Source organism: Amblyraja radiata, chromosome 32 (genome assembly GCF_010909765.2).
Source record: "Amblyraja radiata isolate CabotCenter1 chromosome 32, sAmbRad1.1.pri, whole genome shotgun sequence".
Lineage (NCBI taxonomy): Eukaryota > Metazoa > Chordata > Chondrichthyes > Rajiformes > Rajidae > Amblyraja > Amblyraja radiata.
In genome coordinates, this window is record NC_045987.1 from 15,249,293 (window position 1) to 15,264,666 (window position 15,374).

The window sequence follows — 15,374 nt, forward strand, 5'->3', positions numbered from 1 at the left end:
CGAAGTTGACGCGCTAATAGTTTTTGTGGTTTATCACCAAATTCAAAATTTAATTGTTTTGTATGTTGATAAAGTTTTATAACTTGGTCTGAATATATCTTGTTTAATTTATATTTCAATACTGCAATTTTATTGTGTTTTATCGTGGATGGTGCTGCTGCATTTTCTGTGTCTAATTGCTTTATTTCCATTTCCAGTTTCTGTTGTTTGGCCCTATTCTCTTTATTAAAAAATGATTGGGAAGAAATTAATGCTCCTCGTACAAATGCTTTAAATGTTTCCCAAAGAAGGGAAGCAGAGATTTCAGGGCTATCGTTAGCCTCAAAAACATTTTAATCTGTTTTACTAGGTATTCATTACATAACTTATCTTTTAAGATTTGGGGATTAAATCTCCATTGTGACTGTGTCTCTGCCATTCCGTTTACTTTGATCATAAATGTTAATGGAGCGTGGTCTGAGATTATGATGTTATGATATTGTGAGTTATAGGTATATGGGATAAGTTTTGAGTCTACTAAAAAATAGTCTATCCTTGAGTAAGTTTTATGTACTGGTGAGTAAAATGAATATTCTCGGCCCGATGGATTTTCAATTCTCCAAACGTCCTTAATATTAGTAGTATTAATGTATGAATTTAAAAATTCACTTGATCGAGATTTTAGTTTTCTTTGAGTTGATGATCTATCCAAACAAGCATCCAATGTACAATTTAAATCTCCACCGATTATTAAGTTTTGTTGTGTACATTCCGGGATATTGTTAAGAATTCTCTTAAAAAACAGGGCTATCAAAATTTGGTCCATACACATTGAGGAGAGTCACTTTTTTGAAGTATAACTCCCCTATTATTACAATATATCTGCCTTCAATGTCTTCTATCGTTGATATATGTTTAAAGGGTATACCTTTACGAATTAATATTGCAACACCTCTAGATTTATGTGAGAATGAAGAGTGGTACACTTTAGCAATCCATTTTGCTTTCAATCTGTGTTGTGCTTCCTTTTTAAGATGTGTCTCCTGGAGAAATATTATATCTGTTTTCAATGATTTTAAATGAGCTAACACTTTGCCTCTCTTGATAGGTTCATTAATTTCCTTAACATTCCAGCTACAGAATTTAATTCCCTCACCCCCAATTTTTATATTCATGTCTTGCATCTTGTGATTAAGTGGTAGAGCAGATGATTCAGCACACTCAACCCTACCTTATACTTGAACATCAGGTAGATGAATTTTAGGTCACGTCTGTTTTCCATCCGAACATATCTCCTTAAATAAAATATGCAATTCCATTCCAAATACAAAATATAATATGATATAAGATAAAAAAAAGTGATAGCAAATTGGGTTAGTAAAGCGTGGAAAGTAAAAAAGAAAAGCAACTACAACTACAATTAGTGCAGTTAGTGATAGCCACCCTAATGTGGCTAAGCATCTATGGACTTCCGTAGCTTTTGGTTTATAAAAATACTAGCTCCGTACTTTCCTTGAAAGGAAAGTTTCCATTTCGATGCAAACAATTTGTGGGGGCGAATATTTGACTATTATAACCACAACATGTGTATTGGTTAGAACAAATAACAATACAATAATCTGTGATTAGGGTCAGGATGGATGGCTGAAAAGCATAACTATGTAATGAATACAACTGACATACAAAAATATTGCTGGATCTATCGCGGCTAAGAAAAGCTTGGTTGGGGCTGCAACTGGATGTTAAGGATGTTATAAAAATAGAAGTGCTGGAAACGTTCATGTCAGGCAGCATCTACAGAAAGACAAACATGCTCCCTGACCTGCTGAATGTTTCCAAAAGTTTTTGTTTCTATTTCAGATTTCTAACATTTGTCATTTTTCATTCTCAATGTCAACATAATTGCAGTTGGTCAAAGGACAAAACCAGTTATAAAAACGGACTAACAAATTGAGGTCAAAGATGAGGGATTCATCATCTATCTATCTTCTATATTATTAAAAGTCTGATCTTGACTGCTTTTGGCCCACTGTGCTGTGATTTCCGACAGAACGCCACCGCCTACGGCCGTCATTTTTGATCACCTCGCTCAGAGCCCCCCTCTGCCTTCTGGGACCGGAGGATTTTTTCCATTGATGAAAAATCAGAGAGATATTAATGTTTTTTGTAAATTCCCCATTCTCTCGCTGCCCCCTCTGGCGGCGGGGGGAGGGGAGAGGGACTATAAAACCCAGAGGTGTCGTGCCTCACTCAGTCTCTGCCAGACCCAGGAAGCGAGAGGGTCACAGCTCTCTGAGCTATGACTAACACTGAACGCACGTCTACTCCACGGTGAGTCCCCTCGATGTGGCTGTTGCCAAATTGTTTGCCTTTTTATTTAAATTTTGCGTTCACAAAATGAATTTTGGTTGACAGGTGGCTGCTGCCCAATTGTTTGCCTTGCTTTTTTACAAGTTTGTGTTCACAAAATGAATTTTGGTTGTCAGGTGGCTGCAGCCCAATTGTTTGCCTCGCCTTTTTAACAAGTTTGTGTTCACAAAATGAATTTTGGTTGTCGGGTGGCTGCAGCCAAATTGGTTGCCTTTTAAAATCGTTGCAACAGTTGGCTGCCAGCCCAAGACTCCATTTGGCCCACAATGTCTATACTAGCCCTCTGGAAAACAGTACCTTCGGCCCACAACACCCATACTAGCGCAACAGAAAGCGCCCCCCCCCACCACTGGCGAGCAATATTGGAATTGGTGGAGAGGTGGAATATTGCGTTGGTGACCAGCCCTCTCATGTGATGCTGGGGCCCAACGGGTCCCATTTAGTCTAGTATTATATATAATCTGTCAGAGCATCCTCGGGAGCATTTAGTTTAGTTTTGAGATATTACGCGGAAACAGGTCCTTCAGCCCACCAAGTTCAAGCTGACCAGCGATCACTACACATTAACACTACCCGACACACTACTAGGGACAATTTACAATTTACAATTTTACCAAGCCAATTAACCTACAAACCTGTACGTCTTTGGAGTGTGGGAGGAAACCGAAGATCTAGGAGAAAACCCACACAGGTCACGGGGAGAACGTACAAAATCTGTGTGGACAGAACCAGTAGTCAGGATCGAACCTGGTTCTCTGGCGCTATAAGGCAGCAACTTTACAGCTGCACCACCATGCTGCCCTACTCATGTCTGAATTTCACTGAGATGCAGTGAATATGAATTGCCGTAGCTTCATGAAAGGGACCATCACTGAATTAGAACCCTGGCCGGGCATGGTCAGCACAACTTGTGCCTGTGTCATCTCAGCTGACAGTGATGCTTAATTTAATGCCAAAGTGGAGCAGAAGAGGTCAGTCACAACCCACAATTCAGTCTCTCTTATATCAGTGAGCTCACTGAGCCTTCAGAGAAACAAGTACATCTGCTTCCTTGTAGACCGTAAAGCTATTGAATAAACATGACTTGCAAAATCCTTAATTTTAAACATATGCTGATGTAAATATTCTAATTGTTAGGGGATTGGGAAACCTGGGGACCTGTTTACTTCGTTTTTTTTGTTTGTCTGTAATCAATGTATGAAGCTGTACTAAATGCCATAGAGATGGCAAGGAATTAGCCAAAGTGAGAAAGAAATGCCAACATACTTCCTTTTGCAAAGTGCAAAGATAACAGAAGGTACCTTCCGTTCACAACAGAAAACAAGGAGCACTTGCTGTGTCCTCGTTAGCATCACCACAGTAAGATGTCTCGCCAGTATACACACGGCCTGGCCAAATCTGTGAGATTTTCACACTCAACTGTTAAGTGCTATGAAGTCATTGTGACTATGCAGGATGTGTACTGGATCTTTGCCTGTCCTGCAAGGGTGGTCAATGGGAGAGCAATAGACCATGCCACAGGGCAGGCTTCTCCAGGGTGTAAGGTGCATCAGAATGCACCAACATTGGCATCAGCAGTCCAAGACCTTCGTGAAGCGATAACAATTCTTCTCCCTCACCATTCAGCTTATGAGCATCAGCCTTGTGTCATTTATCTCATCTGCCGCCAAATATTAGAAGATCTTGCTGACACAAGTTCAAAATGTACAACTTTACCTTCTCCTGTTCGCCTCTCATCCAATCCTCATAAACAAAATCTGCAAGTTTCGTCTCCAAGAAGTATAATTTCTCTTCGCAAATTTGCAACTTCTCATAGGTATCTTGTGGTTCACTGGATATAGGCTGAGGCAAAAACACACAGTTAGATGCCCCACTGTGGGGAAACTCCCATCAAGATATTCAATCATCTGGAAATGTATTAAAGTTTCTCTGGGGAAGATCACCACAAAGATATTTCAGTGCAGTTACATGAAAGTAGGGCAATGAACAGCAGATGGAAACATCGGGCAGTGAGGTTTAGTGTCAGGGGAATGCCATGTACTAAGGTTTTGGGGAGGGTGTCGAAGAGGTTCACCAGGATGTTGCCTGGTTTTGAAGGTGTTAGCTATAAGCACAGATTTGACAAACCCGGGGGTGATTTCTCTGAAGTATTGAAGGCTGAGGGGCGACCTGCTAAATATAAATAAAATAGTGAGAGGCATGGATAGGGTAGATAGTCAGAGACTTTTTCCTCCCAAGGTAGAAATGTCAAATATTAGAAGGCATAGCTTTAATATGAGAGGGCGGAAGTTTAATGGAGATTTGAAAGGCAAGAACTTTGTACACAGAGAGTGTTGGGTGCCTGAAATGCGCTGCGAGAAGACATTGTGGACAGCACCATTTAGACAGGCACAGTGGACAGGCAAGGGATGGGGGGATATGGACCATGTGCAGGCAGATGGGATCAGTTCAAACTGGCATCATGGTTGGCACAGACATGGTAGCTGAAGGGCCTGTTCCTTTGCTGTACTGTTCGATGTTCTTTGTGAGTGAGTGAAAGTCGAGGCAGAAGTTCAGCCACTATTTTGTCGAACAGCAGACCGAGTTTGAGAGGTTTATTGGTCTGCTTCTGCTCCTTATATTCATTATGAATCTGAAAAGCAAGGCAACATTTTCTAAACAAATTGGTACATTTGGCACAGACCTCAGTGGCACCTTCAATACCATATAGAGAGTAGTATAGGCTGTCAATTCCATTCTCAAAGGCCAGGAGGAGCATTTCAGCATTGTAAAGTCGCCATAACACCACTTTCAAATTATCTTTTTCATGATTCAGCTGGTCTTCTGTGCCTGCCTTCAAAGAGGCCAGACTGAAAGGACAGAAATATGAACTGCATCACAAAACTACCCAGGATAATAGAACAGAAATTGAGAACATGTCCACAGCTAATAAGGGCAAAGAACATTGATAAGTCTCGATGGGCAATGCATGGGGATAATAAAAATAACTGGGAAGATGACACCCACGACAAGTATCCAAAGTAATGGAAAGAACATCAATTTAATTTGTTAGTACCTATTTTCTCTCCTCAGAGAGTTCAGTGTAACATCAATACAATAGAATGTAGTTACTCCAAAACACTACTCCCACAGCACTTTCCGTAAACCATGACTTCCATTGCCAAGAAAGAGAAGGGACTAGCTGCAGGTTCCCTTCCAAGTCACATACCAGCCTGTCTTGAAAATATGTTGCTGGTCCTTCATCAATGCTGGATCTAAATCGTGAAACCCCATCCATCTCCTCAAGAACAAGAGGGGACGAATAAAAAAAACCCCGGCCTTGCCAGTGGTGCTCAGACACCAAAGATGCTGCCTGAAAGGACCACAAATTATGAAGAGCAAACACACAATCTGCGGACGTTACCTGGATTTTAGAAAGTTATGGGTAATATGATTGAAATTTTAAACAGATTCGATAGATAAAACAGAATCTAGGATTTGGAACATGGCCAAAACATTGATTTCTCAGGGTTAAAGACAAAAAGTCTTTCTACTCATTACTTAAGTAAAGACTTGTACCCATAATTTCACCGAATGTGAATCTCACTGTGTGGAGTTTGCACGTTTTCCCTGTGAACATGTGGGTTTCTTACAGATGCTCTGGTTTGCTCCCATATCCCAGTAAAGTGCGGGTTGAAAGGTTGATGGACTGCTGTAGATTGCTCCAGGTGTGTAGCTGCCTGTAGTAGAAACTGGTGGGCAATTGATAAGGATGTGGGGGAAAAGGAAAATGGGATAAATGAAGTAGACAAAACAAGGAAACAGGCCCTTCGGCCCAACTTGCCCATGCCCACCAGGTGCTCCATTTACACCACTCACTTGCGTGCATTTGGACCATATACCTCTAAACACTTTCTATCCATGTACCTGCCCCAATGTATTTTAAATGTTGTTATAGTCCCTGCCTCAATTACACCGTCTGGCAGCTCATTCCATATACCCACCACCCTCTGTGTGAAAAAGTTCTTGGTTCTTGATTCCCGTGCTCTGGGTAAAAGAGTCTATGCATCTACCCTATCTATATTCCCTTATGATCTTATACACCTTTATAAGATCGTGAGAACAAAAGGAGGAGCCGGCATGCTTTGTAACTTTGTCAGTGCTGTAGGTGGCCGTTATTTGTATACATTGGGTATGCAGCAAAGAATTTTGCTGTGCCTAATCACATGTGACAATGAAGTATTCCATTTCAATAAAGTATTCCATTCCATTCCATTCCATAAGATCGCCCCTCATCCTCCTGCGCTGCGAATAAAGTTCTAGCCTGCCCAATCTCTCCCTATAGCTCAGAACCTCAAGTACTGGCAACATCCTCGTAGATCTTCTCTGATTAACAACATCTTTCCTCCAGCAGGATGACCAAAATCTTTTACCCTAGTATTGGGGTAAATTGAGTGGAGGATGGTCAACATGGTCCCAATGAGCTGAGGGCATGTTTCTATGCAGGATCTCTCCATGACTCTATGAATGGAAGAACAAACTGGATGAGCTGAATAAACCTTTCCTGTTCTTCTGTTGTTCTAGTCCTCACTTGCCTATTTTGCAATCCAAATCATTAACCCATTACTATTCCCCATTCTACTGCCACCATTCCGGGCTGTAAATCCCTTGAATAAGTCTGCCCCACTCCTCTGTTCCCCACCTGGTCTCTTCCTCACATACTGTAATAACCCAAATGAGACTATATAGGAACAATAAAAGGGGGTGATCACTCTGCTGACTTCCAGTGGGACATTGTGGCGCAGATGTTAAATAATTCAATGATACTTTATTATCACATGTACCCGTACCTTGAAATGCTTTGTTTTGCATACAACCCGGTAAAATTAAATAACAGACCTCACCCAGGCAGTATACAAGTATCGCCACGTTTCTGACACGGACAAAGTCACAAATGTTCATCAACAGTCCTAGTCCTGACTTCTGCACATGACAGCAGGCACCTCCCGTCAACCCCCCTACCCCCTCCCCCCCTTCGTTCTCAGCGGCCCGCCAAAGGCAAAACAAAGGGAAGTATAAAAATAACAGGATTCATAGTAATAGGGGATAACCCTACAGTATTAACGAGCATCACTTTCGTGTAAAAGGCTTAGAACGATGGAACTTTTAAAGTGCATCAGGAGAGTTTTTTGAGCCAGTAAACAGATAGTTATACTTGTGAAAGGCAGAACTACTGAGGTTAATCTTTGGAAAAGTTGCCAGATAAATGACTGTCGGTTCTGTCGGAGGGCATTTGAAATAGTGAAGATTCAAGCCCAGCATGTTTCCATCGGGGTGAAAAGTAAGGTCAAGAATTCTAAGGACATTAGAGGCTGGATAAAAAGAATACACACACAGCTTATGGCAAGTTTAGAGTAGCAAAAAAAGCATAAGGCCATAAGTAATAGGAGCAGAATTAGGCCAATCGGCCCATCAAGTCGACTCCGTCATTCAACCATGACTGATCTATCTCTCCCTCCTAACCCCATTCTCCTGCCTTCTCCCCGTATCCCCCGACACCCACACTAATCAAGAATCTATCTCTGCTTTAAAAATATCCATTGACTATGCCTCCACAGCCTTCTGTGGTAAATAGAAATTAAAGATGTGTGGGGCAAAGGAAGGTTATTTAAAAAAATGTGTGACAGTGATGGAGGGCATAAATGGCAATGGCGGGCAAGATTAAGGAAAATTCGAATGTATTTTGTGTATTTGGGGCAATAGAGTAACCAGGCAAAGAGAAGGGACCAACGAGATCCAAAATGGCAACTATGGCAACCTGTGCATGAAACCAGAGAATATAGGTGAAGCCTTAAATGAATGCCTCTCATCTGTATACACCAGTGCCAATTATCATCAGTAAGAAGATGATACTAGGCATCTTAGTGAAATTAAAGGTGGATAAATCCCCAGCAGTGGATTTACTCCTGCTCCTATTTCCGTGTTCTTCAGCATAAAGGTGATTAAATCCCCAGGTGCTGATGAGATGTATCACTGGCTGCTATGAGAGGTAAGGGGGGGAGGAGATGATTGACGGCACAGTGGTGCAGCGGTAGAGTTGTTGCCTTTAGTCCACAACGTACAAACTGCGAACAGACAGCACCCGTAGTCGGGATCGAACCCGGATCTCTGGCGCTGCATTCGCTGTAAGGCAGCAACTCTACCGCTGCGCACTGTGACCGCCTTCGTGACCACTGTGCCTTACAGCGCCCGAGACCTGGGTTCGATCCTGACTACGGGTGATGTCCATACGGAGTTTGTACATTCTCTCTGTGACAGCATGGGTTTTCTCCGGGTGCACCGGTTTCCTCCCACACTCCAAAGACGCTCAGGCTTCTGTAAAACTGCAAATTGTCCCTAGTGTGTGCAGGATAGTACGGGGTAATCGCTGGTCGGTGTGGGCTCGGTGGGCGGAAGGGCCTGTTTCCACACTGTATCTCTAAAAGTCTAAAAAAAGATTGCTGGGACCATGAGACTGACCATAGGGAATATGTGTCGGGTGAATGCAGGGCAGCAAATGTTGCATCTTTATCCAAGCAGTGCAGCTGGGAAAGCCAGGTAATTGTAGGCCTGGGAGTCTAATGTCAGTAAGATGGCAGAGATTCGTAAAAGAATTCTGAGGTACAGGATTGTCTGCAGTTAAAAGACACAGATTAATCAGGCTCTGTTCTGGGGAGATCTAGACTGACCTATTTGATTGAACTTTAGTAGTCTGCGTGAATCATTGCAGGCAGGTACAAAAAACAAGGCACCCTGCTGCTGCTCGTGATGAGAGACCTCACACACAAGTGATCCCCAGTGGGAGGTGGCAGCTAACAAAATAAACCCCCGAGTGATCCCAAGGATCTAGTCCCAATGCTATGGGATGTTCTATGAGCTTACTCCAAGGTTACTAGTACAATTACAAAAGCCTATTTCACTATGGAAATAATGCTGCACTCACACACACAGACCATCACCCAGTATTAAAAAAACAGCTCACACCATACACTGTCATCATGGTTGGCATAACATAAGCAAATGTTGCAAAATGCTGATATTTTTCCCCTCACGTGGAAGGTAAGTCAAAATCGTAATTCACTGCTCAGCTGAAGCAGAATCCAGAACACTTGGACGAAGCGATAAGAATATTACCAATACGTCTTAAACGAGAACAATTCAAACCAGTTGAAAAGAATACAGATGTTGCAGTTACTCTAAAAGATAGTGCATTGCACCTCCAGTACCTGGTTATGGTCTTATTGGGGTCAAACTTCAACTCAGCATGTTCCAGCATTAAATTCTGAGACTCTTTGTTCAGTTGATTCCGTTTTTCTTTCCGCTGGCTGAGCTTCCACTGCAGGTAGTCACTAGTTGCAGTCTGCATGTTGATTCTCTGTTCTATGTCCTGGTTAAGACATTTAATATACATTTATCTACTTGGTTGTAATGTCAACCAATTGAACCATACAGTCAAGAACAAAGCAGAGTCATTCCGATGCTGTGGACTTTCCCTCCAACACATTTACCCCAGTCCACTTAAGCCTATCCCACTTGAACATTTACAGCTCCTGCAGTACACACCTATGCTGAAAGCCCCCCCCCCCCCAACCCCCCCCTGTGAGTGGGGCTGTAACCCCCTACACAGTGATTGTGTCTGTTACCTCCCCGTCACTGTGAGTGGGACTTTTCTCCAACATTGAATAGGACAGGTATCCCTGACACCGTCAGTTGGACTGCTTCTACTGACACTGAGTGCCATGTTTCCCCGACACTGAGCGGGAATCGTATCTCGACTTTGTGTATCTCTACAAATGCAGGCTGAATTGCTGTGTTTTCAGCATTTTCTATTTTAGTTGCAGATCTGCAGATATTTTTTGATTTTTATCTACTTACCTGTAGTTTTGAGCAGGACATCAGTTCCTTCAATTTATTGATTTCATTAATCACTGTGTTTTCAGCCCCACTGTGTGACCTTGGTCCAAAATCTGTGTAAAGTTAAATTAAACCATTTCTGATTGTAGCAGGAAAATATCTAAAATCAGACAGAAGTTATTATGCATTGAAAATGAATAAGTGGAAAGCAATTGTACAATTCAGCTCCAAGTCACCATGCTTTAGGAAGAATGTGAAGTCCTAGAAAGGGCACAAAATAGAGTTGTTTGAATGACAATAGACAATAGGTGCAGGAGTAGGCAATTCAGCCCTTCAATGTGATCATGGCTGATCATCCCCAATCAGTACAATCTTATATGTTTCAATGAGATCCCTCTCATCCTTCTAAACTCCAGAGTGTACAAGCCCAGCAGCTCCATTCTCTCAGCATATGACAGTCCCGTCTTCCCGGGAATTAACCTTGTAAACCTGCGCTGTACTCCCTCAATAGCAAGAATGTCCTTCCTCAAATTAGGGGACCAAAACTGCACACAATACTCCAGGTGTGGTCTCACTAGGGCTCTGTACAACTACAGAAGGACCTCTTTGCTCCTATATTCGATTCCTCTTGTTATAAAGGCCAACATGCCATTCGCTTTCTTCACTGCCTGCTGTACCTGCATGCTTACTTTCATAGACTGATGTACAAGTGGTTTTAGGATTTAAAATTTTCAGCCACATGGTAGGACTGGAGAAGCAGTTCGCCGTCCTTAAATCAAAGATGGTTGAGAGGTATACAAGAACATAATTGATTTAGGTGAAATAGACAAAGGTAGGGGGATTTCTGGCAGCAAATAAATCAAGGAGCAGGGAAACACACAGGGCAAGAAGTCTTTATATTTATAGATTATAGCGATGATCTAGAATTAAGGCTGGTTGGACCAGAATCAACGAGTGCCTGCAAATAGGAATTAGATAGACACTAATGAGAGAATAATTTGCAGATCCACAGGGAAAGAGCAAGGGAGTTGGATTAAAGTGATTGCAGAACTCGAAAATGGCAACGGTGGTCTGGATTAACTTCTCCATTCATCATATTACTTAATACTTTCAAATAATACAATGTGATTTTACCTTGAACATTTTTTTTCAGTCTCATTCCACTGGTTGATGACTGCCCACTGCCTGATCTCAGAGACGAAGTATCAATCTAAAATAGAAATTGATTGACTGTTTGAAAGATGAAAAGGTACACCGTTTATAATTAAAGCAGGTAATCTAACCCTTCCTATACGAGTGCAGCAGCGAGATAGATCTTTTGTGATGCAAGACCGAAATTATAAAGATTAATCAAACTTTATTCAATTAGAATGATTGCTGGACTTGGCTTGCAAAAGCCCTGGGAACATTTGGGCGCATGTGTTGATTTGGACTGTCAGTTTGATTATTGTTATTTTTTTGGCATTTTACCTCAAAGTGGCAACAAAATGTGTGAATTGCAGTTTGACCTCTCTCGGAATGCAAGACTGCTCGATGCATGGTTTGGTGGGACTGGTAGTTCAACCTTTTGGTGAAAGGGAGATATGCACCTTGTTCATAACATTTGTTAGTCCCTATCACAATCATGTCTCAAACCAACCTAGTTTCTCAAGTCTCTGCTCATAAATGAAATGCTCCAGCACAGGAAATGTCTTGAGATTGAAGGCAACAAGAGTAATACAGCAGTTGTCTACGGAGGATGAAGGACGACTGTCTTAGGTCAGTGGATTGGAACATATTCAGTCTAAATGAGTTTACCTCAGTCGTCATATGTTTCATCAACAGTGGGTGGCACAGTGGTAGAGCTACTGCCTCTCACAGTGCCAGAGACCCGGGTCTTATCCAGACCAAGGGGGCTATCTGTGTAGAGTTTGCCTTTGACCACATGTTTACTTTTGTGTGGTCCAGTTTCCTCCCACATCCCAAAATATGTTTGCTATTGTAAGTTAATTGGCTGCTGTAAATTACCCTGAGCGTGTAAATGTAAAGGTGGGATAACACAGAACTAGTGATGGGTGATCAATGGTCGACGTAAACTCGATGGGCTGAAGGGCCTGTTTCCACGTTGTATTTCTAAGTACAAATGTGTTGACAAATGCGTTCTGATAAAGATGATTGGACGGCATTCGAGGAGTGGCTAGCCTAACCAGCAACTTTATACGAGCAGGGAGATTCACCCTCTGCTAAAGTCCAGATCCGAAGCTTCATAGATAGATGATCCACCACTACACAAGGCCATGTATGATATCTGCACGGTTATCATGGATGCCAAGGGAGAATTACAAATCAATCTAGAGGCTCAATTGATTCGAGTGGATTCCAGGCAACTGTGGTAGAGCATGAACACCATCAAGGAAGGGCTACAAACTAACCTTTTGATTGATCTCTGGCAACGACACATTTCTATCAGATGAGCTCCCCTTAAGTCAGCATCCCCTAACACTATCACTCTCTCAGTCTTATTCCTTTCCTTTTGTAACCTGTGGTGTCTTGAACTGACCTCTTGCTGTCTTCCCACCCCACCTGTGACACCTGCACCGCCTTCCCTGATGGTCACTCATCACTTCGCTTTCTGAAAGTGCAGTATGGCCTACTCACTAAAAGCAGTATCCACCACATTATCTGCATCCCCGACACTCCCCAGTGAGACCATCCACATTTGCCGCAGCTGTAGTCACCAGGTGGGGATAAAGAGCAGCAGCAGATAAAGGGGCACAAGGTTGTATCGAAGAGAGTTTCTCCTGTTCCTAAAGATACACAAACAATGGCAGTGACAATTAAAAATCAGACACAATACAGAAGCAACATGACTCCAAACTTACACGCTTCAGTGCATATTTCTCCAGGTTCAGCAGTTTTCGCCGGTTGGCCAGTATGGTTTCTCGCTCTTTCTTCTCTGCACTGTATGACTTTTCCAGAGTATCTAACTCGATCTTTGCACAATAATAAAAATGAATTAATAATCACTTAGTATTAAAGTGGTATCACATGTATTAAAGTGGCATAGCCACTTTAATACATTCTGCCATCCTTATGGCACTCCTTCTTGTGGCACTTTCTTACACCATGTGCAGGAAAAGCAAAATCAAGCCCTTTCATTTCTTCACTTCCAACACTCCCGAGACCCAATCAGTCAATCCAGCTATGTATCTGTGATTCCCATAGCAATTCTATCAATCCAATGAACTGCACTCACATTGTGGTCTCATCTGCAATGGAGGAGCCTAACGCTGATCACATGACCACTTTGCAGCACACCCGCATTCAGTCTGCCACTCAACATACCCTCATGCCATCCCACCAGTCATCCACTATCCTAACAGTGTTGAGTTTCTTATAGAAACATAGAAAATAGGTGCAGGAGTAGGCCATTCGGCCCTTCAAGCCTGCACCGCCATTCAATATGATCATGGCTGATCATCCAACTCAGTATCCTGTACCTGCCTTCTCTCCATACCCCCTGATCCCTTTAGCCACAAGGGCCTCATCTAACTCCCTCTTAAATATAGCCAATGAACTGGCCTCAACTACCTTCTGTAGCAGAGAATTCCAGAGATTCACCACTCTCTGTGTGAAAAATGTTTTCCTCATCTCGGTCCTAAAAGATTTCCCCCTTATCCTTAAACTGTGACCCCTTGTTCTGGACTTCCCCAACATCGGGAACAATCTTCCTGTCCAAGCCCTTAAGAATTTTGTAAGTTTCTATAAGATCCCCCCTCAATCTTCTAAATTCTAGCGAGTATTGGCCGAGTCTATCCAATCTTTCTTCATATGATAGTCCTGACATCCCAGGAATCAGTCTGGTGAACCTTCTCTGTACTCCCTCTACGGCAAGAATGTCTTTCCTCAGATTAGGATACCAAAACTGTACGCAATACTCCAGGTGTGGTCTCAACAAGACCCTGTACCTAATATGCCCTGTGCATTGAAGGTTTCTGATCCTTACCCACATGTTTTTCCGGGCCTCCGCAGCTTCCCGAGACACCTGAGCTAATGTTGTTAGCTCAGCTTTGTGTGCATCCACAATTGCGCTGAAGCTGTCCACTTTCTGAGGTATGAAGGCAGCATCCTGTAAACATATAGACACAGTACATCACGTCAGGCATAATGAATAGCTAACCGACACACCCCTGCTGCATCCAAGCAGCATGAGTTTGTACTATTCCTCACCTGCAGCTTTTTTGCCCTGAGAGATAGATATACTTCTATTGAGTTTAAAATAAAACTGGAAAAATCCCTGACCAAAAAAAAGGTGGCAAGGAGCTGACTGGAAAGAATGGTCACCTCAAACAGTTTTGATCACAATGGAACTGGAGGACAAACGTTTCCGATTTCTCTCCCAGGTAGTTGCTCTGATCTCTTTCAGGTCATGACATGGTTTGCGAGAATGCCCATGGCGACTCAACGTGTGCTGAGGCTTCTTGTGGACCCAACCTTAGCCCTGAACAGAACACTATTCTCCATCTTTTCCGATGCACGAGTCCAGGCCTGTTTTGTGTGGTCTCTGTTCTATAGGTTTCATCAGTGTTCAAGTAACTTTAAGAATATTATCAAAGATAAATATAGATTGATCACACTGGGCCTTGGACCTTGAGATTGCACACCAATTGTGCAAAGTGGTGTTTGGATTTTAGGATCAGGCGTTTATTCATCCCACTGGATCTTGGGGTTTAGCATTAATTAATCCCAGTGGAGTTTGATTTTCATGGATGCTATAAACAACTTGCTTCTCCGTGATGTGCAGGAAGATATTGATGCACCATTGGCTGGTCTCTCTACAGAAGAGTATGTTAGCTGCAGTATTTGGAAATAATTGGCTTCTTATAGCTCATACTCATGGATACAATTGGTTTTATGTATTCGTACCATGCAACATGAAGTCTCATGACAGACCTGATTATCCACAGTGGGTCTTCCCCACCTGTGACAAAGGGACAGGACAGTCCACACCAATCTTGCACCATTATCAAAGAGCGACAGACCAGTAATGCATCATACAATGACAGACCAGTAGTTACCAGTATTACAACCCAATGTTATACAAAAAAGCAGATCTGTATCTCCAGTGTTGTACAGGGACAGACCAAAGTGTTAATGCAGACAGATCCATACCC

General features: G+C 42.5%; 1 protein-coding gene across 1 annotated transcript in view; it reads right to left on the reverse strand.

Moving 5' to 3' along the window:
• Positions 1-15,374, reverse strand: part of ccdc183 (coiled-coil domain containing 183) — a 43,544-nt gene that overhangs the window by 4,952 nt on the left and 23,218 nt on the right. The window contains exons 6-12 of the mRNA XM_033048730.1: positions 14,207-14,329; positions 13,083-13,193; positions 11,356-11,431; positions 10,243-10,334; positions 9,594-9,754; positions 5,033-5,198; positions 4,066-4,191 (exon numbers count right to left, since the gene is read on the reverse strand). Of these exons, the coding sequence (XP_032904621.1) occupies positions 4,066-4,191; positions 5,033-5,198; positions 9,594-9,754; positions 10,243-10,334; positions 11,356-11,431; positions 13,083-13,193; positions 14,207-14,329 (855 nt within the window). The remainder of the gene's footprint in view (positions 1-4,065; positions 4,192-5,032; positions 5,199-9,593; positions 9,755-10,242; positions 10,335-11,355; positions 11,432-13,082; positions 13,194-14,206; positions 14,330-15,374) is intronic.